Source organism: Pocillopora damicornis, chromosome 13, assembly GCF_964200805.1.
Source record: "Pocillopora damicornis chromosome 13, jaPocDami1.2, whole genome shotgun sequence".
NCBI classification, from domain to species: Eukaryota; Metazoa; Cnidaria; class Anthozoa; order Scleractinia; family Pocilloporidae; genus Pocillopora; species Pocillopora damicornis.
The window spans coordinates 17736879-17761446 of NC_142682.1; the positions used below are offsets into that span (position 1 = coordinate 17736879).

General features: G+C 39.2%; 4 protein-coding genes across 6 annotated transcripts in view; all 4 read right to left on the minus strand.

Moving 5' to 3' along the window:
* Positions 1-1063, minus strand: part of LOC149035766 (monocarboxylate transporter 4-like) — a 3359-nt gene extending 2296 nt beyond the window's left edge. Inside the window, exon 1 of the mRNA XM_089191405.1 lies at positions 427-1063. Within this exon, the coding sequence (XP_089047531.1) occupies positions 427-898 (472 nt within the window). The 5' untranslated portion in view covers positions 899-1063. The remainder of the gene's footprint in view (positions 1-426) is intronic.
* The window catches only part of LOC113679286 (monocarboxylate transporter 4), a 20894-nt gene extending 3367 nt beyond the window's left edge, over positions 1-17527 (minus strand). The window contains exons 1-4 of one of the 2 annotated variants that reach the window (XR_016182222.1): positions 16973-17525; positions 15723-16285; positions 15124-15493; positions 14182-14404 (exon numbers count right to left, since the gene is read on the minus strand). Coding sequence is in view for 1 of the 2 variants with exons in the window: in XM_089191406.1 (XP_089047532.1) it covers positions 14256-14404; positions 15124-15493; positions 15723-16285; positions 16973-17144 (1254 nt within the window). In the remaining variant the exon portion in view is untranslated. Of the gene's footprint in view, positions 1-11954; positions 14405-15123; positions 15494-15722; positions 16286-16972 lie in introns of those variants that run through there. The other variant, XM_089191406.1, reaches the window with a different exon arrangement.
* LOC149035767 (monocarboxylate transporter 4-like) lies at positions 4130-7315 on the minus strand. The gene is made up of 4 exons (XM_089191407.1): positions 6680-7315; positions 5594-6156; positions 4986-5355; positions 4130-4278 (listed from the first exon to the last, which is right to left on the minus strand). The coding sequence occupies exons 1-4, from the start codon at positions 6849-6851 to the stop codon at positions 4130-4132; spliced, it is 1254 nt and encodes a 417-aa protein (XP_089047533.1). The 5' UTR covers positions 6852-7315.
* A 1013-nt stretch (positions 17528-18540) lies between the features above and the next one.
* Positions 18541-23998, minus strand: LOC113679268 (uncharacterized). Of its 2 annotated transcripts, XR_016182221.1 has the most exons (2): positions 21974-23998; positions 18541-21337 (listed from the first exon to the last, which is right to left on the minus strand). XR_016182221.1 is itself a non-coding variant. In XM_027196219.2 (1 exon), exon 1 carries the CDS (start codon positions 23974-23976, stop codon positions 22393-22395), a length of 1584 nt encoding a protein of 527 aa, XP_027052020.2. In that variant the 5' UTR covers positions 23977-23998; the 3' UTR covers positions 21595-22392. The 2 variants fall into 2 exon arrangements, 1 of the variants encoding a protein (XP_027052020.2); XM_027196219.2 differs by lacking the exon at positions 18541-21337 and having other exon boundaries at positions 21595-23998.
* Positions 23999-24568: the final 570 nt, after the last annotated feature.

The window sequence follows — 24568 nt, forward strand, 5'->3', positions numbered from 1 at the left end:
AAATCCAGGTTCTACTGTTATCACGCAATTTTTAGCTGTGTGATACGTACTTGCATTATTAAGTGACGAGTCAAGTATCATCAAGAACCAGGTTTCCAACCTTTTTAGAACCCACTATGCTGAGTTTTTTGTTCAGTTTTGCACAGGACGAATGGGGGTTTTGCTACTTCCTTATCCACTGGTAATGGACCAATCATGACGCGTAGATTGTGTTTGAATCTGAAATTAAGCTGTTAGAGAGAGTACTTTGTTCATTTAAGCCAAATATAGGGGTTCATTCGGCAGTTTGTTTTTTGCTGTTTTAGCAGCCCTATCCAGATTTTTACTTTTGTCTCAGATCCAAAAATATATTCTTATTTAATAACTACAAGTAAAAACCATAAACAGCCCTTATTCTTACACCTGTCCAGTATTATATAAACTGACCTGTACTTTCACGATTTTCCCCGAAAGAGTTCATGAAAACGGGAAGAAGAACGCCAAGGGCACTGCTAAATCCAATAGTTAGAATCACGCACAAAGTTGTGAGCCCACAAACAAACCATGACCACAGACTATCTTGCTTGAACGTGACAATAATACCGCTGAAGATATTCATAGTGATACCAATTTCTGACCAAAAGGCTCTGGTCTCCTCTACCCCTTTACCTTTGATGTGCCACCACAAGGAACTGTCACAACCTACTACAAAGACTTTTGCTTTTAGAAGTTCAACTGGGCGGATATTCTTGCGGTTGGACCTCCTATGACAAAACAAAATAGTGTTTCCGCTCACGATGAAAATTAAACCGTGAAAGAGTTCTTGCGGTCCAAACATCCGAAGAAGTTCTGAAACTTCATCCACAGAGATGTTCTTGAGTTTCGAACATTCTGCGCCAAATGAAGTTCTCCAACACATTTGAAAAACTTTAACTGCTAGGAAGAACGCAAAGAAAAAAGAAAGTTCATGCGTGTTGATTAACTACTGAGAGCGCCGAACCGGAAATGTTTGGCTCGAGATGATCACGTGCAGTTCGAATGCAGCGAGGTCTGGGCGTCATGACAAAGAGCCGGATATTTCACCTTCCGGCGCCACTTAACTCAGTCAGCTAGCCAGTCCATGATAGTCATCTGAACTCTCACTTTATATTGAAGTATTAAAAAATTTTGAATTCATTTTTAAAACTAAATAGAAAACGATCGTATATGTAAGAAAGGTGCGCATTGAACTACAGCAATAAAAAACTTTTCCTTCTTTCCTCAAGAAGAGTCAGAACAAGAAACTCGCAACTTCATGAAGAACGTGACTATTTCCTTTGTTAATGTTTCAAGTCATGTTTGAACCTAAAGGCACACTTGACCTACATGAGACGGAAGTGTACTGAATAAACAAAGAAATCATATGAGGAAAAAACCTTTCATGTACTATTTCAAAAATAAGTGCGGGGGTTTCATCAGGGTTTCCAAACACGAGAAAACTGATGAAAGTACGAAGTCGCAAACCGAGTGCTTTTATTATTTTCGATTGTTTGGAAACTCCGATGAAACCCGATGCACGAGTTTTTGAAAAAGCTTCTCAATCACGCCTCAGGAATAAAATAAAATGGAAATATTCACGAATTTTTCACATGTTGTCGGCAAGTTTGTTGTTACGAAAAATTGTATTGTGATGGTGATTTGTCTTTTCAGAAACGGTATGAGAAATGTTATCACACCGCTGTGGATGATTATAAAAAACAAGTTTAACTATATTCTTCATTCTCTTCTGCAATGGCTTTATCACGTTTTCGGCAAGTAAGATATGGAAAGAGGCCAAGTTGTTAAAAAGTGACGTGTTTAAGTTCACTCTTTACAAAAGTAAAATGGCCTCTGGAATATTCGAACAATGGCAGAAAGAGGGATTGATACGTGTTATTAATATTCAAATTAAGAAAGGAGTTCACTGGAGCTTGATGCTTTATCAAACTCAAGGGTTTGATGTTTTCTGAAACTCATGGATAGCACGTCATTCCAGTGTTTAACCGGGGTTTCAAACCACATGCACGTGACTAAATTGGCGTGTCTTGGTTGGATGATCACCTTATGAATAATTAATTAGTTTGAGAAATATTTCTTCACAAAAAGTCAAAACACGTAAAATCGAAAATGCTCGACTTATTTTCTCAAGTCTGTTCTCCTTTTAGTTTACGTCCACCGTTAGAATTTACTTTCTTGGAAAATGCAACGGAGCCGTGCGAGTGCGAATCTGGACGGCCTTTAATTTCAAGAACGGCCTAAGTCAACCCGTCCGGCCCTGCGCACAACAGCGTTTAGGATGGCGTGAGCGGGGCCGTACGACTCATAGATAAAAGATATCTACGCGGGCGCTTCCTTGTGCCATTTCAGATTAATAGCAAGGTGAGGGCCAGTGAGCGTCATTCAAATACTCAGTATATGCTCTAAATATCGACAGTTGTTAATGGCTGCTACTTTGGTGCGATTAGTCTACTAGTAAGGAGCTTTCGGGAAAAATTGTTTCAAATAATTTACCGTTTATCTGTTGTGCGCATGACCAACCAAACTGGTCTAAATATGGAGAGAAGCGCAAACGAAATTTGTCTCCGAATTATAACTGACGATGCATTTAGTAAAGTTTTATCCATACGATAGATAACTAGTTAGAGGTTAGAGTTTCCGTACGCAACCAAATCTTTCATTCTAAGCATTACTTTCTTTTTCAGTTCTTCGATTCCGTGTTTAAGCTCCATGTTCTTATCATTGGTCAAACGCGCTCGAATCTGCTTCGAGTTAGCTCCCTTGTTGTTCAAACGAGGGCAAGTCACGAACGGAAAGTCAAACTTATTTTTGTACATCTTGTTTAAATCTTCCATCTCCTGACTTTCTTCGCCACTAAGGGATTTGATCCGTGTGTAGGCTATCTTAATACCTTTAGTTGTGATGATACATACGCTGGTGACAAGACGAAAAAAAGCATCTTTCTCCATGTATTATTTCGTTTATCATATAAACACAATAGCCCTTTACTGACAAGAAACGTCGACTTAATTAACGAATGAAAATAAAAGGATCGACAATCCCCAAATAAAAATCCTCAAGTGCGTTGGCGCTGAGCCTCAAGTTTAGAAACTTACTCTTAATTAAATGGCAACTTTGAAAATGATTTAATTTCGTAGCTTTTTACGAAACGTGATCTGAATACATCAATCATACCTATGGTAATAAAGAACTACGTAGATGCTAACAAGTTTGAAGGCCGGATATCCAAACAATTAATTATAAATGTAGCATAACATTCAATTTCCTCTTTTGTTTGAAGGGTCAGTTACTTAAATAATTTGACTGGCACGTAGATAAAAAATTTCATGAAAGAATTAGTCGAGCGAACATAACATAGAACATTAAAATTGGTATGTTACGTTCTTATCATCTGTTAATGATTAGTCTGATTCCAGGAGTAAACGAGATCTGGGAAAAAAAGCTGATGATGCATGGTTTTCACGAAGTGGGGTCAAATATCCTCTCTTGATAAGATAGAGGGTTTAAGGAAAGTAACACTGAGAATAGAAACAGAGCACAAAGTAATAAGTCGCTGGTCACCAGCTTTATGCTGCATCATACTTTCCATTGGTAATTTGTTTTTGTCCAATGGGATTGACGTTTTTTTTAAGAAGTGACGAGGCCAGATCCAAATTCTTTCACCTGCCGAGGATAAATTGAGATCTTGTTGACTATGAAAGCCCAAAATAACTCCTAAGCACTACCTTTTGTGGATCCATCGATGGGTTCAACGGAATAAACTTTTCGACGTTTGGCTCACTTTCAGAATTTCGATCTGATGACTCAGGCCTTTGGCAAATCTATACAACATTCCCCACTAATACACTAGACTTAATTTACTCAACTTTTCAATAAATAGAGAAATCTTCAGCTTGATAAATTGAAATTAGAAAAAGAAACTTGCAGAGATTCAGTTTATAAAATAACAAATCGAATTTGATATGCCTAGTACGTAAATATCTTTTAAATTCTAGCCATTAGCGAGAAAGATCAGTTGGTTTTTCACTTTTGGGGATCAAGTACCTAAACACGTGGTTAAGTAAAAAGAAACATTGATAGAGTGAATCGCACAACAACGTTTTTAATAGTATGATCAGGCATCTTCCTGTGTGTTTTGTTCATCTCTCCCTGCTTCACGTTTCAAACAAAGGAGAATAAATGGAAGGAGAGACCCAACCACTCCAACTCCACCAGCTACAATGAACGCAACGATGTAGTTACCGAATGTGTCAGCCATTAGACCTGATAAGAAAGATAACAACAAAATATCTCAAAAAACAAAATGGCAGGCATATCAGGTGTCTTTTGTCTGTCTAGGTAATTTGGTATTATCAACTGAGTTGATAACGTAAATTGGTCACCATAAAGAGTTTTAAAGCTGACGTTTCGAAACGCTCGAAACGTCAGCTTTGAAAGTATCTACGGTGGCCAATTTACGTTATCAACTTAGTTGATAATACTAAGTTACCCTGCTATACTCTCCCACTGACGCAGCATCACAGTTTCTTTCGAAACTTACCCCGTTAATTCATTTGTCTGTCTATTTTGAAGTCCTTCAAACATCAGAATTTCACGTTTTTCTCTCTAACGACCTATCTGCCTGTTTGACTCACTTCAATTGTTGTTGATATTTTTAAAAGACTCTTTATTAGGATTAGGTAGCCAAAGGATGTAAAATTTGATGGTTCCAAAGTTTTTGTCATGGATATGAGAGCCAAAGGGGAGAATCTTTCAACGCTGTTAAAATGCATGCTCCAACAACAGCGTCGTCTCATAGTCGTCGTCTCTCTATTATTATTAGTTATGACTTTTCCGGAGAAGGTGGGAGTCGCCATAGGAGCACATCTCATAATTACCCCGTATATAGCTTGTAAAGGGAGGGGGATACATTCTCAGTCCCCCGGAGGGGGGGGGAGTATAAAAGTGAAAAGACAAAATTGGTCCCCTACCCGACAACGGTGGACCGATCAAGGCAGAAACTCCGGAAAAGAGCATCAGCAATCCAACGGCGGAAGCCTTTTCATCTTCCTTTACGGCTTTTAGGATTTCAACTATCATAGAAGTAATCATCAATCCATCCGCTGAACTGAAAAAGATGGCATAAGTGAATACACCAAAGTAAGTCTTCGCCAGGGTCAGAAGTATAGTGGAAGCTGCCATAATGAAAATAGCTGCCTGAAGCAGAAGGCGGCTGTTTACGAACTTCAAGTCGCACAGGAATCCTCCTCCGATGCGGCCAAGAGAGGCAAATATGCCGATAACCATGTAAATTGTCGAGCTCTTGTCGGCCAAAATACCAAGGTCATCACAATGCTTCATCTGAAAATGCCAGCAAATGTAAGTTACTCTATGCAAATAAATGATAATCAATAGGTTAATCTGAGTTGTACACTGAATAATCAGAAATCAGACGAAGACGAACAGTGCATCTCCAGCCCTATGCTAGAAACTTCGTCCAAAAGTCGGCGTAAATTAAGACGACTTAGGAACTTAAGAAATAGTGAACTAGACGACTTTTAAGTCTTAAAAGAATGGTCCATTAGTTCTAGATACTCACGAGATGCACATATGGGACCAGGCGAGAGAACATGAGGGCTGCTCCTGTTGTGATTAGTACTAGGATGGTCGAATTCTTAAATAACGATAGATTCCAGCTCCATTTTTTTGAGGAACAATTCATGTTTCTTTCTTGCGATGATGGACTCTCATGAAGAATAACTCCAGTCAGGGATGAAACAGCCAAAAGACCACCAAACAACCGAAAGGTGTTCCTCCACTCTAGAACGTCAACTGCTGCCTGAAGAGAAGGACTAAGAATCATCGTTCCTAATCCCTGTCCTGACGTTACTAGTCCGAGAGCAAAGGATTTTCTTTTATCAAAGTAATTGTTCACTATAATTGCTTCCGAAACGAAGATCAGCGACTGACCCATTGCAAAAGGTATGCTGAAGGTAACGTATAGCATATAAATAGTGGAAACAAAGGAGCCCAATGTGACGCCAAGAGAACATAACAGGCAGCCCAGTATTGTTGTAACTCGAAAGCCAAATTTGTTGAGGAAGGCTCCCGTTACAGGACCGAGAATCAAATTTACGCCATGTATGATCGATGCAACCCACGCTGGAAAACAAAAAAAATTCTAGTTACCACCATTACAAACATGTCTCTAATCAGTAATCTCCTCCTAAAATCAAGGTTCTATTGTTATCACGCAATTTTGACTCTGCGATATATACCTGCATTATTAAGTGACGAGTCAAATAAGATCAAGTACAAGGTTTTCAATCTTTTTAGAACCTCACTATGCTAACTTTTTGTTCAGTTTTGCACAGGACGAATGGGGGTTTTGCTACTCCCTTATCTACTGGTGATGGACCAATCTTAACGCGTAGATTGTGTTTGAATCTGAAATTATGCTGTTAGGGAGAGTACTTTGTTCTTTTAACCCTAATATAGTGGTTCATTCGGCACTTTTTTTTTTTTTTTACTTTTTTTAGCAGTGGCCCTGTCCAGATTTTTGCTTTTGTCTCAGATCCAAAAATATATTCTTATTTAATAATTACAAGTATGATCGAACTTAAACTTTACGAAAGACCATAAACAGCCCTTATTGTTACACCTGTCCAGTATTACATAAACTGACCTGTACTTTCACGATTTTCCCCGAAAGAGTTCATGAAAACGGGAAAAAGAACGCCAAGAGCACTGGTAAATCCAATTGTCAGAATCACGCACAAAGTTGTGAGCCCACAAATAAACCATGACCACAGACTATCATGCTTGAAAGAGACAATATTACCACAGAAGAGATTCATAGTAATACCAATTTCTGACCAAAAGGCTCTGGTCTCCTCTGCCCTTTTAACTTTGATGTGCCACCACAAAGAACCGTCACAAATAGGTTATCCTACTACAAAGACTTTTGCTTTTAAAAGTTCAACCGGGCGGATTTTCTTGCGGTTGGACCGTTCCTACGACAAAACAAAGTAGTTCTTCCGCCTATGAAAATTAAACCGTGAAAGAGTCTTTGCGGCCCAAACATCCGAAGAAGTTCTTGCGTTTCTGAAACTTCATCCACAGAGATGTTCTTGTGTTTCGAACATTCTGTGCTAAATGAAGTTCTCCTGACCAACATGTTTGAAAATTTTAACCGCTAAGAGGAACGCAAAGAAAAGAAAAAGGAAAGTTCTTGCGCGTTGAACTACTCGGAGTGCCGAACGGGACAATGTTGGCTCGAGCTGATCACGTACAGTTCGACCGCAGCGAGGTCATGTTTGAACCTAAATGGGACACTTTACCAACCTAAGGCGGCAGTGTGCCAGATTAAAAAAAATTCATGTGATAAAAAAAACTTTTTATTTATTTCTTCACAAAAAGTCAGAACAAGTAAAATCGAAAATGCTCAACTTATTTTCTCAAGTCTGCTTTCCTTCTAGTCCACGTCCACTGAGCGAATCCGAACGGCCATAACTTTTAGGACCGGCCTACGTCAACCCGTCCGGCCCTACACACGACAGCGTTTAGGATGGCGTAAGCGGAACCGTATTACTCATGCGATAAAAGATTTCTACACATGTGCTTACTTGTACCATTTTAAATTAATAGCTAGGTGAGGGCCAGTAAGCGTCATTGAGATACTCAGTATATGCTCTAAATATCGACAGTTTTTAATGGCTGCTACTTTAGTGCGATTAGTCACTAGTAAGGAGCTTTCGGGAAAAATTGTTTCGAGCAATTTACCGTTTATCTGTTGTCCACATGACCAACCAAACTGGTCTAAAATTTGTGAGAAGCGCAAACGAAATTTGTCTCCGAATTATAACTGACGATGCCTTTAATAAAGTTTTATCCATGCGATAGATAACTAGTTAGAGGTTAGAGTTTCCGTACGCAACCAAATCTTTCATTCTAAGCATTACTATCTTTTTCAGTTCTTCGATTCCGTGTTTAAGCTCCATGTTCTTATCACTGGTCAAACGCGCGCGAATCTGCTTCGAGTTAGCTCCCTTGTTGTTCAGACGAGAGGAAGTCACGAACGGAAAGTCAAACTTATTTTTGTACATCTTGTTTAAATCTTCCATCTCCTGACTTTCTTCGCTACTAAGGGATTTGATCCGTGCGTAGGCTATCTTAATACCTTTAGTTGTGATGATACATACACTGGTGACAAGACGAAAAAAAATCTTTCTCCATGTATTATTTTGCGTATCATATAAACACAATAGCCCTTTACTGACAAGAAACGTCGACTTAACTAATGAATGAAGTAAAAGGATCGACAATACCCAAATAAAAATCGTTAAGTGCGTTGGTGCTGAGCCTCAAGTTTAGAGACTTTCCCCATAATTAAACAGTAACTTTAAAAATGATTCAATTTCGTAGCTTTTTACGAAACGTGATCTGAATACATCAATCATACCTATGATGATAAAGAACTACGTAGATGCTAACAAGTTTGAAGGCCGGATATCCAAACAATTAATTATAAATGTAGCATAACATTAATTTCCTCTCTTGTTTGAAGGGTCAGTTACTTAAATTATTTGACTGGCACGTAGATAAAAGATTTCACGAAAGAATTAGTTGAGCGAACATAACAGAGAACATTAAAACTGGTATGTTACGTTCTTATCATCTGTTAATGATTAGTCTGATTCCAGGAGTAAACGAGATCTGGGAATAAAAGTATGATGCATGGTTTTCACGAAGTGGGGTCAAATATCCTTTCTTGATAAGATAGAGGGTTTTGGGAAAGTAACACTGAGAAAACTGCCCACAAACAATACACAAAGTAATAGTAAGTCGCTGATCACCAGCTTTCTGCTGCGTCATGCTTTCGATTCATGTTTTCCATTTCCATTAATTTGCGCTCGTTTAAACGATTATGAGACAATTTTGGAACGGATTAGAGAGCGTCTCAGCAACGATAGCTACCAGGAATTAAACAACGGGATCAAAGAAGTGAAAGACAATGGTTTTGAGAGTAAAGGACCTCGTGAACAACGAAACTTCTAAAATCTAATCCCCGTATACTCCGGTTCGAGTGACCTGTTTCAAACTTTCAATAACGATATATAAATTTTCCACCCATTGATTTAGGTTTCATTTGAGCAATTCCTATGACAAAACAAAGTAGTTTTTCGCTTATGAAAATTTAACCGTGAAAGAGTTCTTGCGGCCCAAACATCCGAAGAAGTTCTTGCGTTTCTGCAACTTCATCCACGGAGATGTTCTTGATTTTCGAACATTCTGCCCCAAATGAAGTTCTCCAACATATTTGAAAAATTTAACAACTAGGAAGAACGCAAAGAAAAAAGAAAATTATTGCGCGTTGATTTACTACTGGGAGTGGAAAATGTTTGGCTCGAGCTGATCACGTGCAGTTCGAATGCAGCGAGGTCTGGGCGTCATGACAAAGAGCCGGATATTTCACCTTCCGGCGCCACTTAACTCAGTCAGCTAGCCAGTTCATGATAGTCATCTGAACTCTCACTTTATATTGAAGTATTAAAAATTTTTGAATTCATTTTTAAAACTAAATAGAAAACGATCATATATGTAAGAAAGGTGCGCATTGAACTACAGCAATAAAAAACTTTTCCTTCTTTCCTCAAGAAGAGTCAGAACAAGAAACTCGCAACTTCATGAAGAACGTGACTATTTCCGTTGATTAATGTTTCAAGTCATGTTTGAACCTAAATGGGACACTTGACCTACATGAGACGGGAGTGTGTTGAATAAACAAAGAAATCATATGAGGAAAAAACCTTTCATGTACTATTTCAAAATTAAGTGCGGGGTTTCATCAGGGTTTCCAAACACGAGAAAACTGATGAAAGTACGAAGCCGCAAACCGAGTGGAATGGAATTATTCACGAATTTTTCTCATGTTGTCAGAGAGTTTGTTGTTACGAAAAATTGTATTGTGATGGTGATTTGTCTTTTCAAAAACGGTATGAGAAATGTTATCACACCGCTGTGGATGATTATAAAAACAAGTTTCACTGTATTCTTCATTCTCTTCTGCAATGGCTTTATCACGTTTTCGACAAGTAAAATAGTAATAGGCCAAGTTGTTAAAAAGTGACGTGTTTAAGTCCACTCGTTACAAATTGAAAGTAAATGGGCCTCTGGAATATTCGAACAATAGCAGAAAGAGGGATTGATACGTGTTATTAATATTCAAATTAAGAAAGGAGTTCACTGGAGCTTGATGCTTTCTCAAACTCAAGAGTTTGATGTTTTCTGAAACTCATGGATAGCACGTCATTCCAGTGTTCAACCGGGGTTTCAAACCACATGCACGTGACTAAATTGGCGTGTCTTGGTTGGATGATCACCTTATGAATAATTAATTAGTTTGAGAAATATTTCTTCACAAAAAGTCAAAACACGTAAAATCGAAAACGCTCGACTTATTTTCCCAAGTCTGTTCTCCTTTTAGTTTACGTCCACCGTTAGAATTTACTTTCTTGGAAAATGCAACGGAGCCGTGTGAGTGCGAATCTGGACGGCCTTTAATTTCAAGAACGGCCTAACTCAACCCGTCCGGCCGCAAGCCAAGTGCTTTTCTTATTTTCGATTGTTTGGAAACCCCGATGAAACCCGATGTTTTTGAAATAGCTTCTCAATCGCGCCTCAGGAATAAAATAAAATGGAATTATTCACGAATTTTTCTCATGTTGTCAGCGAGTTTGTTGTTACGAAAAATTGTATTGTGATGGTGATTTGTCTTTTCAGAAACGGTATGAGAAATGTTATCACACCGCTGTGGATGATTATAAAAACAAGTTTAACTGTACTCTTCATTCTCTTCTGCAATGGCTTTATCACGTTTTCGGCAAGTAAGATATGGAAAGAGGCCAAGTTGTTAAAAAGTGACGTGCCAAAGTCCACTCGTTACAAAAGTAAATGGGCCTCTGGAATATTCGAACAATGGAAGAAAGAGGGATCGATACGTGTTATTAATATTCAAATTAAGAAGGGGGTTCACTGGAGCTTGATGCTTTATCAAACTCAAGGGTTTGATGTTTTCTGAAACTCATGGATAGCACGTCATTCCAGTGTTTAACCGAGATTTCAAACCACATGCACGTGACTAAATTGGCGTGTCTTGGTTGGATGATCACCTCATGAATAATTAATTTGTTGGAGAAATATTTCTTCACGAAAAGTCAAAACAAGTAAAATCGAAAATGCTTGACTTATTTTCTCAAGTTTTCTCTCCATTAAGTTCATGTCCACCGTTAGAATTCACTTTCTTGGAAAATGTAACGGAGCCGTGTGAGTGCGAATCTGGACGGCCTTCAATTTCAAGAGCGGTCTACGTCAACCCGTCCGGCCCTACACACGACAGCGTTTAGGATGGCGTGAGCGGGGCCGTATGACTCATACGATAGAAGATATCTACACACGCGCTTGCTTGCGCCATTTTAGATTAATAGCTAGGTGAGGGCCAGTGAGCGTCATTCAAATACTCAGTATATGCTCTAAATATAGACAGTTTTTAATGGCTGCTACTTTGGTGCGCTTAGTCTACTAGTAAGGAGCTTTCGGGAAAATTTGATTCAAATAATTTACCGTTTATCTGTTGTCTGCATGACCAACCAAACTGGTCTAAATATGGAGAGAAGCTCAAACGAAATTTGTCTCCCAATTATAACTGACGATGCATTTAGTAAAGTTTTATCCATGCGATAGATAACTAGTTAGAGGCTAGACTTTCCGTACGCAATCAAATCTTTCATTCTAAGCATTACTATCTTTTTCAGTTCTTCGATTCCGTGTTTAAGCTCCACGTTCTTATCACTGGTCAAACGCGCTCGAATCTGCTTCGAGTTAGCTCCCTTGTTGTTCAGACGAGGGCAAGTCACGAACGGAAAGTCAAACTTATTTTTGTACATCTCATGGTTGAAATCTTCCATCTCCTGACTTTCTTCGCCACTAAGGGATTTGATCCGTGTGTAGGCTATCTTAATACCTTTAGTTGTGATGATACATACGCTGGTGACAAGACGAAAAAAACATCTTTCTCCATGTATTATTTTGTTTTATCATATAAACACAATAGCCCTTTACTGACAAGAAACGTCGACTTAATTAACGAATGAAAATAAAAGGATCGACAATCCCCAAATAAAAATCGTCAAGTGCGTTGGCGCTGAGCCTCAAGTTTAGAAACTTACCCTTAATTAAATGGCAACTTTGAAAATGATTTAATTTCGTAGCTTTTTACGAAACGTGATCTGAATACATCAATCATACTTATGGTCATAAAGAACGACGTAGATGTTAACAAGTTTGAAGGCCGGATATCCAAGCAATTAAATGTAGCATAACATTCAATTTCCTCTCTTGTTTGAAGGGTCAGTTACTTAAATAATTTGACTGGCACGTAGATAAAAGATTTCATAAAAGAATTAGTTGAGTGAACATAACAGAGAACATTAAAATTGGTATGTTATGTTCTTATCACCTGTTAATAATTAGTCTGATTCCAGGAGTAAACGAGATCTGGGAATAAAAGGTGATGATGCATGGTTTTCACGAAGTGGGGTCAAATATCCTCTCTTGATAAGATAGAGAGTTTAAGGAAAGTAACACTGAGGATAATGCCTAAAAACAGACCTCAAAATAATAATAAGTCGCTGGTCACCAGCTTTATGCTGCATCATGCTTTTCATTGCTGATTTGCGCTCGTTTAAACGATAATGAGACAATTTTGGAACGGATTAGAGAGCGTCTCAGCAACGATAGCTACCAGGAATTAAACAACGGGATCAAAGAAGAGAAAGACAATGTTTTGAGAGTAAAGGACCAGGTGAACAGCGAAACTTCTAAAATCTAATCCACGTACACTCCGGTTCGAGTGACCTTTTCCAAACTCTCAATAACGATGTTCAATTTTTCACCCATTGATTTAGGTTTCATTTTAGCATTTCCAGTTGTAAAAGACTTTTGGACTTTTTTGAAAACTGTTTGAGTTTGTCAGAAGAAGTTTCTTTTTTGTCCAATGGGATTGACCTTAATGTTAAGAAGTGACGAGGCCAGATCCAAATTCTTTCACCTGCCGAGGATAAATTGAGATCTTGTTGACTATGAAAGCCCAAAATAACTCTTAAGCACTACCTTTTGTGGATCCATCGATGGGTTCAACGGAATGAACTTTTCGACGTTTGGCTCACTTTCAGAATTTCGATCTGATGACTCAGGCCTTTAGAAAATCTATAAAACATTCGCCAATAATACATTAGACTTAATTTACTCAACTTTTCAATAAACAGAAAAACTTCCGCCTGATAAATTAAAATTAGAAAATGAAACTCGCAGAGATTCAGTTCATAAAATCAACAAATCGAATTTGATATGCCTAGTACGTGAATACCTTTTAAATTCTTACCATTAGCGAGAAAGATCAGTTGGGTTTTTCACTTTTGGGATCAAGTATCTTAACACGTGGTTAAGTAAAAAGAAACATTGATAGAGTGAATCGCACAACAACATTTTCAATGGTATGATATGACTAAGGAGCCATTTTCCTAAGTGACTGGTTAATGAGGCGTGAGTGGTCCAGTGGTCTGAGCGCTGGACTCTGGGTCGGACGGCCCGGGTTCGAGTCCTGGCCGCGGCACTACGTTGTGGCCTGAAGCAAGCCGCTTCACTCACCTTGCTTCGTCTTCTCGGATAAGACGTTAAGCCGGAGGTCCCGTCTCCTGCAGGGTTTGGGGTAGGAGACGTTAATTTCCCACGCACGAGATTACTGTGTGATGGATGTCCTCCCCTGGGTTGGGTTGGGTGGATTTAAGAAGGGGTAGTGCCTCGTATGGGACTCCATGTCCCGCTGCACTAACCCATTTGGCGTCCGTCTATCCGTAGACGTACCCAATAAAGTTGTTATATAAGTTATATAAGTTATGCACTTTTTCTGGCAGTCAGTAAGTGAGGAAGATCTAAGTAAAAAACAACGGCACTGTTCGCTTAAGCAATGGACGACCGCTGTGACTCTCTGCTGGTTTACAGGAGTAGTAACTCATGAACAATAGAACAGCTAATCTACTTACTTACAAAATATTGCCACGGACACAAAAACAATTCGGTGATCGACTAATCAGAGCGCACGTTAAGTCTTAGTTCAATCTTAAAAACCTTTAAATCATTATAAATTATTAGTTGCTATAACTGGCACATGATTGGATTGAATATGTTAACATAAACCCTTTTCAGGCATCCTCCTGTGTGTTTTGTTCATCTCTCCCTGTTTCACGTTTCAAACAAAGGAGAATAAATGGAAGGAGAGACCCAACCACTCCAACTCCACCAGCAACAATGAACGCAACGATGTAGTTACCGAATGTGTCAGCCATTAGACCTGATAAGAAAGATAACAACAAAATGTCTCAAAGAACAAAATGGCAGGCATATAAGGTATCTTTTGTCTGTCTGGATAATTTGGTATTATCAACTGAGTTGATAACGTAAATTGGCCACCATAAAGAGTTTCAAAGCTGACGTTTCGAAACGCTCGAAACGTCAGCTTTGAAACTCTCTACTATGGTCAGTTTACGTCATCAACTTAGTTGATAATACTAAATTACCCTGCTATTCTCTCCCACCGACGCAACACCAAGTTTCTTTCGAAACTTACCCCGTCAATTCATTTGTCTGTCTATTTTGAAGTCCTTCAAACATCAGAATGCCACGTTTGTCTCTCTAACGACCCATCTGCCTGTTTGACTCACTTCAATTGTTGTTGATATTTTCAAAAGACTCTTCATTAAGATTAGGTAACCAGTGGATGTATAATTCGATGGTTCCAAAGTTTTTGTCATGAATACGAGAGCCAAAGGGAAGAATCTTTCAACGCATTTTTAAATGCATGCTCAAACAACAGCGTCGTCTCATAAGAGTTTAGAAGCTTAACAGAATACTCTATTATTATCGGTTATGACTTTTCCGGAGTGGGAGGGAGTCGCCATAGGAGTACATCTCATAATTACCCTTTATATAGCTTGTAAAGGGAGGGGGATACATTCTCAGCCCCCGGGGGGGAGGGGGGTCAAGGGTGAAAAGACAAAATTGGTCCCCTACCCGACAACGGTGGACTGATCAAGGCAGAAACTCCGGAAAACAGCATCAGCAATCCAACGGCGGAAGCCTTTTCATCTTCCTTTACGGCTTTGAGGATTTCAACTATCATAGAAGTAATCATCAATCCATCCGCTGAACTGAAAAAGATGGCATAAGCGAATACACCAAAGTAAGTCTTCGCCAGGGTCAGAAGTATAGTGGAAGCTGCCATAATGAAAATAGCTGCCTGAAGCAGAAGGCGGCTGTTTACGAACTTCAAGTCGCACAGGAATCCTCCTCCGATGCGGCCAAGAGAGGCAAATATGCCGATAACCATGTAAATTGTCGAGCCCTTGTCGGCCAAAATACCAAGGTCATCACAATGCTTCATCTGAAAATACCAGCAAATGTAAGTTAGACTATGGAAATCAATGATAATCAATAGGTTAATCTGAGTTGTACACTGAATATTCAGAAATCAGACGAAGACGAACAGTGCATCTCCAGCCCTATGCTAGAAATTTCGTTCAAAAGTCGGCGTAAATTAAGACGACCTAGGAACTTAAGAAATAGTGACTTTTAAGTCTTAAAAGAATGGTCAACTAGTTCTAGATACTCACGAGATGCACATATGGGACCAGGCGAGAGAACATGAGGGCTGCTCCTGTTGTTACCAGTACCAGGAGGGTCGAATTCTTAAATAACGATAGATTCCAGCTCCATTTTTTTGAGGAATAATTCATGTTTCTTTCTTGCGATGATGGACTCTGATAAAGAATAACTCCAGTCAGGGATGAAACAGCCAAAAGACCACCAAACAACCGAAAGGTGTTCCTCCACTCTAGAACGTCAACTGCTGCCTGAAGAGAAGGACTAAGAATCATCGTTCCTAATCCCGTTCCTGACGTTACTAGTCCGAGAGCAAAGGATTTTCTTTTATCAAAGTAATTGTTCACTATAATTGCTTCCGAAACGAAGATCAGCGACTGACCCATTGCAAAAGGTATGCTGAAGGTAACGTATAGCATATAAATAGTGGAAACAAAGGAGCCCAATGTGACGCCAAGAGAACATAACAGGCAGCCCAGTATTGTAGTAACTCGAAAGCCAAATTTGTTGAGGAAGGCGCCCATTACAGGACCGAGAATCAAAGTTAAGCCATGTATGATCGATGCTACCCACGCTGCAAAATAAAAAAAAAATTATAGTTACACTGATGATATAGTTATCACTGATTTCGTCTGAGATTTCTTTCGCGCGAGACGCAACAGCCGGAGACTGACGGCGCTATTGCTTTGATGTAACACGCACATGTCTCTATACAGTAATCTCCTATTAAAATCCAGGTTGTACTGTTATCATGCAATTTTGAATGTGTGATATGTATTTGCATTATTATGTGACGAGTCAAGTAGGATCAAAAGCCAGGTTTCCAATCTTTTTGGAACTCCATCACGATTGCTGATTATGCTGACTTTCTTTGTTCAGTCGTGCACAAGGCGATTGGGGTTTTGCTACTCTCAAACAGTTGCATATTTATCCATTGGAGATGGACCAATTAATCTTGACGCGTAAATTGTTTGAATGTGGAAGCCAGGTCAGTATCACTCGTTCACTGGTTAGATATAACTCGCTCCAACGGTTAATAATGCAAAATATTCGTCCAGTGGACTACATTATGTTGTTAGACGGAGAGTACTTTCGTTCTTCGTTTTTTGCTGTTTTAGCAGCCCTGTCCAGAGTTTTGCTCTTGTCTCAGATCCAAAAATACATTCTTATTCAATAACTGTCAGTTTGATCGAGCTTAAACTTTACGAAAGATCACAAACAGCCCTTATTGTTACACCTGTTCAGTATTACATAAACTGACCTGTACTTTCACGATTTTCTCCGAAAGAGTTCATGAAAACGGGAAAAAGAACGCCAAGAGCACTGCTAAATCCAATTGTCAGAATCACGCACAAAGTTGTGAGCCCACAAATAAACCATGACCACAGACTATCTTGCTTGAACGAGACAATAATACCGCTGGAGAAATTCATAGTGATACCAATTTCTGACCAAAAGGCTCTGGTCTCCTCCACCTCTGATGTGCCACCACAAGGAACCGTCACGAATAGGTTATCCTACTGTAAAGACATATACTTATAACAACTCAACCGGGCGGATATTCTTGCGGTTGGACCTCCTATAACAAAACAAAGTAGTTTTTCCGCTCATGAAAATTCAATCGTGAAAGAGCCCTTGCGGCCCAAACATCCGAAGAAGTTCTTACGTTTCTGAAATATCATTCACAGAGATGTTCTTGTGTTTCGAACGTTCTGCGCCAAATGAAGTTCTCCAACATATTTGAAAAATTTAACTGCTAAGAAAAATGCAAAGAAAGAAGAAAGTTCTTGCGCATTGATTAACTACTGGGAGTACCGAACTGGAAAATGTTTGGCTCGAGCTGATCACGTGCAGTTAGACCGCGGCGAGGTGTGTGCGTCATGACTAAGAGAAGAGTATTTCACCTTCCGGCGCTACTTAACCTAGTCAGTCAGCCGATTTATGATCATCTGAACTTATTATATGTTGAAGTATTAAAAAATTTTGAATTCATTTTTAAAACTAAATAGGACACGATCATATACGTGCACACGGAACAACTACAGCAATGAAAAACTTTTCCTTCTTTCCTCTGTGAAATCTTTTGTCCTCGTTCTAGGCAAATTATTTAAGTAACTGACCCTTCAAACTAGACAGGAAATTGAATGTGATGCTACATTTAATTGCTCGGATATCCGGCCTCCAAACTTGTTTACGTGGTTCTTTATCAACGTAGACGTAGACAAAATCATTGTAAAAGTTATGATTTAATTAAGGGTAATTTTCTAAACAGTGGTGCTGCTTCGGTGTGGGATATAGCAAGATAATTTGATTCCATAACAAGATATAACAAGATAATTTGATTCCATCAACTGTAACAAGTTTCTAGAGTTGACGTCATTTGCTTTGACAAAGGACAACGCTCAAAATGTCAGTTTTAAAAACTCTTTATGGTGGTTGGTTTGCATTTTCAACTCATTTGAAAAAACAAATCTTACGATTTATTGGCTGAATGTTCAGTAGAGCCTTGCAGCTCCGATATACCCATTACCTGTTCACGCCAGAAGGGCCAATTTTACCATGGAGCATTACTTTAAAGGTGCCAGCTGCTATATCTTCATGAGAAAGTATTCACACCCACTGAGGTGAAAAAGTTCATATATGCAAAAAAAAAACAGAAAGATAGTAAAATTTGGAGAAACATGTCATGCAAACGAGCCTTGTAGATGAGGTTTCAGTAACTAACGTCACTTTTCATAAATAATGACTATTTACTGAACCGAATGAAACAGATAGATGCTCTGCGTGGTCAAAGGCTGTTTATATAACTTTTCGTCTTTCATAGTCTGGCGGCCCGACTACAACTCCACTCACTAGGAAATTTCCCTTGCGAACTGTTCTGACTGTAATAGTATGGTATTCTGGCTATACCATTGTAGCAACAGTATCCAACCGAGTTTGTCCATAGATCGACTTTGTGTTAATATAAATCGTTTTGTTCTTCTCCTCATCCCGCCTTACATAATTTCTCGCACAATCTGTTATGATGTCCGTTAGAAACAGAAATACGATTAGATAAAGCCCAACTTTATATGATATGCCTTTTATTTGCACACATATCCCATGGATATGAACTGAATTTAATTACAGATTGATGGATGGATTCGGGAATTAAGACGAGGAGTAAATGCACATGTACAATAAACTGCTTTTATGAAGGACCATACATTTTTCTCACCGGAGGTCGTTGGATATTGAATTGTAAAAAGGTAAAAACGTTAAGTCTCTAAACCATTTTAACCATAAATAAATTTGCATGCTTTTTATCATTTAAATTCCTTATCAGTGGAGCCTAATGACAGGAGATATGCAGGAGAGCGCTAAGTGATACTCAAATCATTTCAGAGAGGATCTGGTGAGAGCTCCCATCCGCACGTAGGCTATCTCAGTACCTTTAGTTGTGATGATACATATAGCACTCGTGACCAGCAATTTATTATTACTTTGCGCATTGTATGTGGGCAGTATTCTCAGTGTTGTTTTCCCTAAACCCTCTATCTTATCAAGAGAGAATCTTTGACCCCACTTCGTGTAAAACATGCATCATCCGGTTACTCCCAGATCTCGTTTACTGCTGGAGTCAGACTAATCATTAACAGGTGATAAGAACGTAACATACCAATTTTTATGTTCTCTGTTATGTTCGCTCAACTAATTCTTTCGTGGAATTTTTTATCCTCGTTCTAGACAAATTATTTAAGTAACTGACCCTTGAAACGAGAGAGGAAATTGAATGTGATGCTACATTTAACAGCTCGGATTTCCGGCCATTAAACTTGTTAACATCTACGTAGTTCTTTGTCAACGTAGGTATGATTGATGTATTTACGTCAGAAGGGCCAATTTTACCATGGAGCATTATTTTGAAGGTGCCAGCTGCTATATCTTCACGAGAAATTATTCGCAACCACTGAGGTGAAAAAAGTTCATATATGCAAAAAAAAAACAGAAAGGTAGCAAAACTTAGAGAAACATGTCATGCAAACGAGCCTTGCAGATGAGGTTTCAGTAAGGGCCAGTTCGCACTACGCGAAATTTTGTTTGTTTAGCAAAAAAATCTGTCAACGCGAAATCGTTTTCAATGCGAACGATTTGTTTGACCCACCAAAATTTTCGCAAGTGCCAGCAAACTTCAAAGATACCGTCAACTAGCTTTGGAGGTCTACAATTTTTCGTCGGGCGAGAAAATCTATAGTTCCTTGACAGATACCCTTCAACTGGTCATCATATTTCGTAATTGATACCAGGCTAAATGGTATTATGTACGAGTGTCTTCTCTCTGAACGTAGCCTCTCAAGAGTGTTAGTAAGTTGTCGAATGACTCTCTCCACATTTTCAAGTTTCTACGGAAAAAGGCCTCAGGGAAGTTACGCTGGTGCATGTGAAAACGACGGCGGCGTCGACGTCTGTTGAGCAGCTGAGTTAACGTCTCCATGATCCGTAAAAGCCGAATCCTTCCCAACAAAACCAGAATTAATTATTGACTAGTCACAGTCAGGTTTTGTATGGCAAGCAAACAGCAAAGAAAGGCTATTAAAACATATCGTGGGGGTATTTTGCTTTGCGATCAGTCTTTGACTGGAAACGACTTAAAAGGAAAAGCATTGTCACGAAATCTCGGTAACTATTTCGATTGATTGACATTTGTGGTACGCTATTACGAAAACAAAAAATTCGTTGCTACAAAGTTTTCAAATTTTTTTGCAAATACCAAACCAAATGTTTTGGTGTGGTGCGAACAGGACCTAACTAACGTCATTTTAGGTGATTAATGACCATTAACTGGACCGTAACCGAATAAAACAGATAGATGTTATACATGGTCAAAGGCTGTTTATATAACTTTTCGTCTTTCATAGTCTGGCGGCCCGACTACAACTCCACTCACTAGGAAAATTTACCTTGCGAACTGTTCTGACTGTGATAGTATGGTATCCTGGCTTTACCCTTGTAGCAACAGTATCCAACCGAGTTTGTCCATAGATCGACTTTGTGTTAATATAAATCGTTTTGTTCTTCTCCTCATCCAGCCTTACCTCGACCTTTCCACCACTGCCAGACGTTCGTGTCAAAATTTTTACAGACCTGGTGTTGCAAGGGGAGCTAACTGAAGGAATATAAAAAACGAAACTCTCTACTACTGTAACCCCGCCACGTACCCCAACCCCCTTGCGCATCTGCGCGCAAGTCTGTATCTGTATTTCCGTCTGAGCGTACATCTTGTTTAAATCTTCTATCTCCTTATTTTCCTCGCCACTTAGAGATTTGATGCTTATTCCAGCGTGGATGTGCTATCGTTTGGACTCTGGTGCTTAAGCTTCCCAGTGGCTGGCCAGGTTACGGTGATTTCGTAGAATAGCCTCTTTACCGTGGTTTGGAAGGTCGTCAAATAACTACCACATCGTTATGGTGAATTGCCCGAATGACGCAGACGCCGGGCCTCTTGCAGAACAAGGCTGCTGCACAAAAAGAGGTTCCCTCTACAACATTTCCAAATTATAAATAATCATTTTTCGTCGTCAAGCATGTTGATGGCAGAAATACTCATTTGGGAAGACATAATTTCTCGCACAATCTGTTATGATGTCTGTTAGGAAAAAAATACGATTAGATAGGGCCAACTTTAAATGGTATGCCTTTTACTGGAACACATATCCCATGGATATGAACTGAATGCAAATACAGACTGATGGATGAATTCGGAAATTAAGACGAGGTGTAAACCCACAAGGACACTAGATTACTTTAATGAAGGACCATCAATTCTTTTGACCGAAAGCCGTTAGATATTGAAATATGAAAAAGATAAAAACGTCACTTATTATAACTAACTAGACCATTATAACTATAAATAAATTTGCATATTTTTATCATTTAAATTCCTTATCAGTAGAAGCTAATGACAGGAGATAGGCAGGAGAGCGTTAGGCGATACTCAAATCATTTCAGAGAGGATCTGGTGAGAGCTCCCATTCGTGCATGGGCTATCTTGATACCTTTAGATGTGATGATACATAAAGCACTCGTGACCAGCAATTTATCATTACTTTGTGAATTGTATGTGGGCAGTCTTCTCAGTGTTGTTTTCCCTAAACCCTCTATCTTATCAAGAGAGGATCTTTGACCCCACTTCGTGTAAAACATGCATCATCCGGTTACTCCCAGATCTCGTTTACTCCTGGAATCAGACTAATCATTAACAGGTGATAAGAACGTAACATACCAATTTTTATGTTCTCTGTTATGTTCGCTCAACTAATTCTTTCGTTAAATCTTTTATCTTCGTCCTGGTCAAATTACTTAGGTAACTGACCCTTCAAACTAGACAAGAATTGAATGTGATGCTACATTTAACATCTCGGATTTCCGGCCATCAAACTTTTTAGCATTTACGTAGTTCTTAATCAACATAGGTATGATTGATGTATTCACGTCAGAAGGGCCAATTTTACCATGGAGCATTACTTTAAAGGTACCATATGCAAAAAAAGCAGAAAGGTAGCAAAACTTGGAGAAACATGTCATGCAGACGAGCCTTGTAGATGAGGTTTCAGTAACTTACGTCACTTTGCATAAATAATGACTGTTTACCGGACCGTAACCGAACGAAGCAGGTAGATGTTATACATGGTTAAAGGCTGTTTATATAACTTTTCGTCTTTCAAAGTCTGGCGGTCCGACTACAACTCCACTCACTAGGAAATTTCCGTTGCAAACTGTTCTGACTGTGATAGTGTGGTATCCTGGCTTTACCCTTGTAGCAACAGTATCCAACCGAGTTTGTCCATAGATCGACTTTGTGTTAATATAAATCGTTTTGTTCTTCTCCTCATCCAGCCTTACCTCGGCCTTTCCGCCATTGCCAGACGTTCGTGTCAAAATTATTACAGACCTGGTGTTGTAAGAGGAGCTAACAGAGGGAACATAAAAACGAAACTTGATACTACTGTAACGCCGCCACGTTCCCCACCCCCCCTGTGCATCTGTTCGCAAGTCTGTATTTGTATTTCCGTCTGAGCTTCTTTCATCACGGAAACTACCGTATGGTGAAAATCCATCGTTCTGTGTGATTTGAATTTGGACATTGGGGCGATGAAGATCTTTGAAAATATTTGGTGTCATCCTGGTCCAGCAAAGCGGTTGTTTCAGAACTTCAGTGTCTCGTTTTAGTGATAACAATTCTGGTAAAGGCGCAAAACGATAGGTAATGTTTCCATTGCTTAGGTCATTCAAAACCTGATCAAAAACCTCGCGAATATAGTCAATCATTAACATAGAAATAAGTGCATGGGCCTTGATACCAATATGACGGCCATCGGAGCCGGCCATATTAGTAACGACCGCTGTCCATTTATCGTCTTCCTTGCGGCACAGTACTTCCTTCAAACTAAAAGAGGTTATACCGTAGTGTCGCGCCACTTCGGTTTGGCCAAAATTTTCTAAGTTAATGCATCTTGGGTTTACAACTTTTTTGGTATTTGGGTCTACACCGAGGCCGCTGACGAGGTTTACGTATAGAATCGCGGGTACCGAAGGATATAGGAGCACTTGACGAGTCAATTGTTCAAAAGCTTCAGCTTTTCCTCTCATGTTGAAATTAATAGAAGCATCAATGAATGCGAGGTCGATTGTTTGATTTTCTGGGATAAAGGTCTTGTAGCAAAAGGCGAAGAAGTAACTCCCAGTTCCTCCAATAGTAACCTCGTAACTTTTCATGAACGACTTTGTGACCTTACCAATCGTTTTGTTCCACCAATCTGCGAAAACTTTGAAAAACAATCCGTCTAAACTTTTTTCATCTGCTCCCAATTTTCCCCCCGCACTATTTGAGCCTCCGATGACTGCAACATTGATTTGTTGACCCTTCACCGCTTTGATGAGCACGTTCTTCAAACGGACAGGATTTCCAGGTTGAATGGCTTTCGACATCAATTCACCATTAAGTTTCAAGTCGCTCATTTCTCTCCACCTCGAGCGGTAATTCCATTGCTGAAATGGATCTTTCTCTAATTCCGCATATAATTCCGTCTGTACACGCCGTGAAATTTTCGAGCCGAATTGAACAAAGTTTTCATGTTTAATACTGTTACTCAGGTTTTCCTTCCAAGGCAATGAATGATTTTTACTCAGAAAATTGTCGACGTCATTGTTTCCAAATGAACGCCATTCCTGGAACGTAAACAAAGCTACAAGTAGTAAACTTCTATACGAAGGAAACGACTGCATGGAGGTTTAGAATTTAGATAAAAATTTTTGTCTTCATGAAGAATTAATCTGTCTTCAGTTACCACCAGTTGAAATGCACAGGTGTCAATACCCTGCAGTGCAGGCGTCTTGTTAGTGCGAGCTAACGCTAAAAGCTCGCGATCCTTTGTTCGAACGGCCATTTTTGATTTCAATCTAACATTGCGCTCGTCGTGCAATTTTTCACAGCGACAGTTTGGTTCACGTTTTTTAGGAATTTAACTTTCCATCAGAAGTAGGTAACTGAGTTGAGAGCGCTAAAAAGATTACGATGTGATAGTGCCCCGCGGCAACACGAGTCAGCGCTCCTCTGAATATTGAATTGATTTGGTGGTGCTACAGAATGAGTCCGCCGTATTAAAATTTGGCTTCTTAGCTCGAAAAGAAAAAGCTGAAAAAAGCTGAAAATTGAAAAAAAAGCTGAAAATTGAAAAAAAAGCTGAAAATTGAAAAAAAAGCTGAAAATTTTGTAAGTGACTTCTCTTCCCGATCAGCTTCGCGTTTGCTTGTTATTCTGACCCGGGTTGTTCAAATATGGGTTAAGATAACCCAAGGTTAGCATGAAATTTGATTT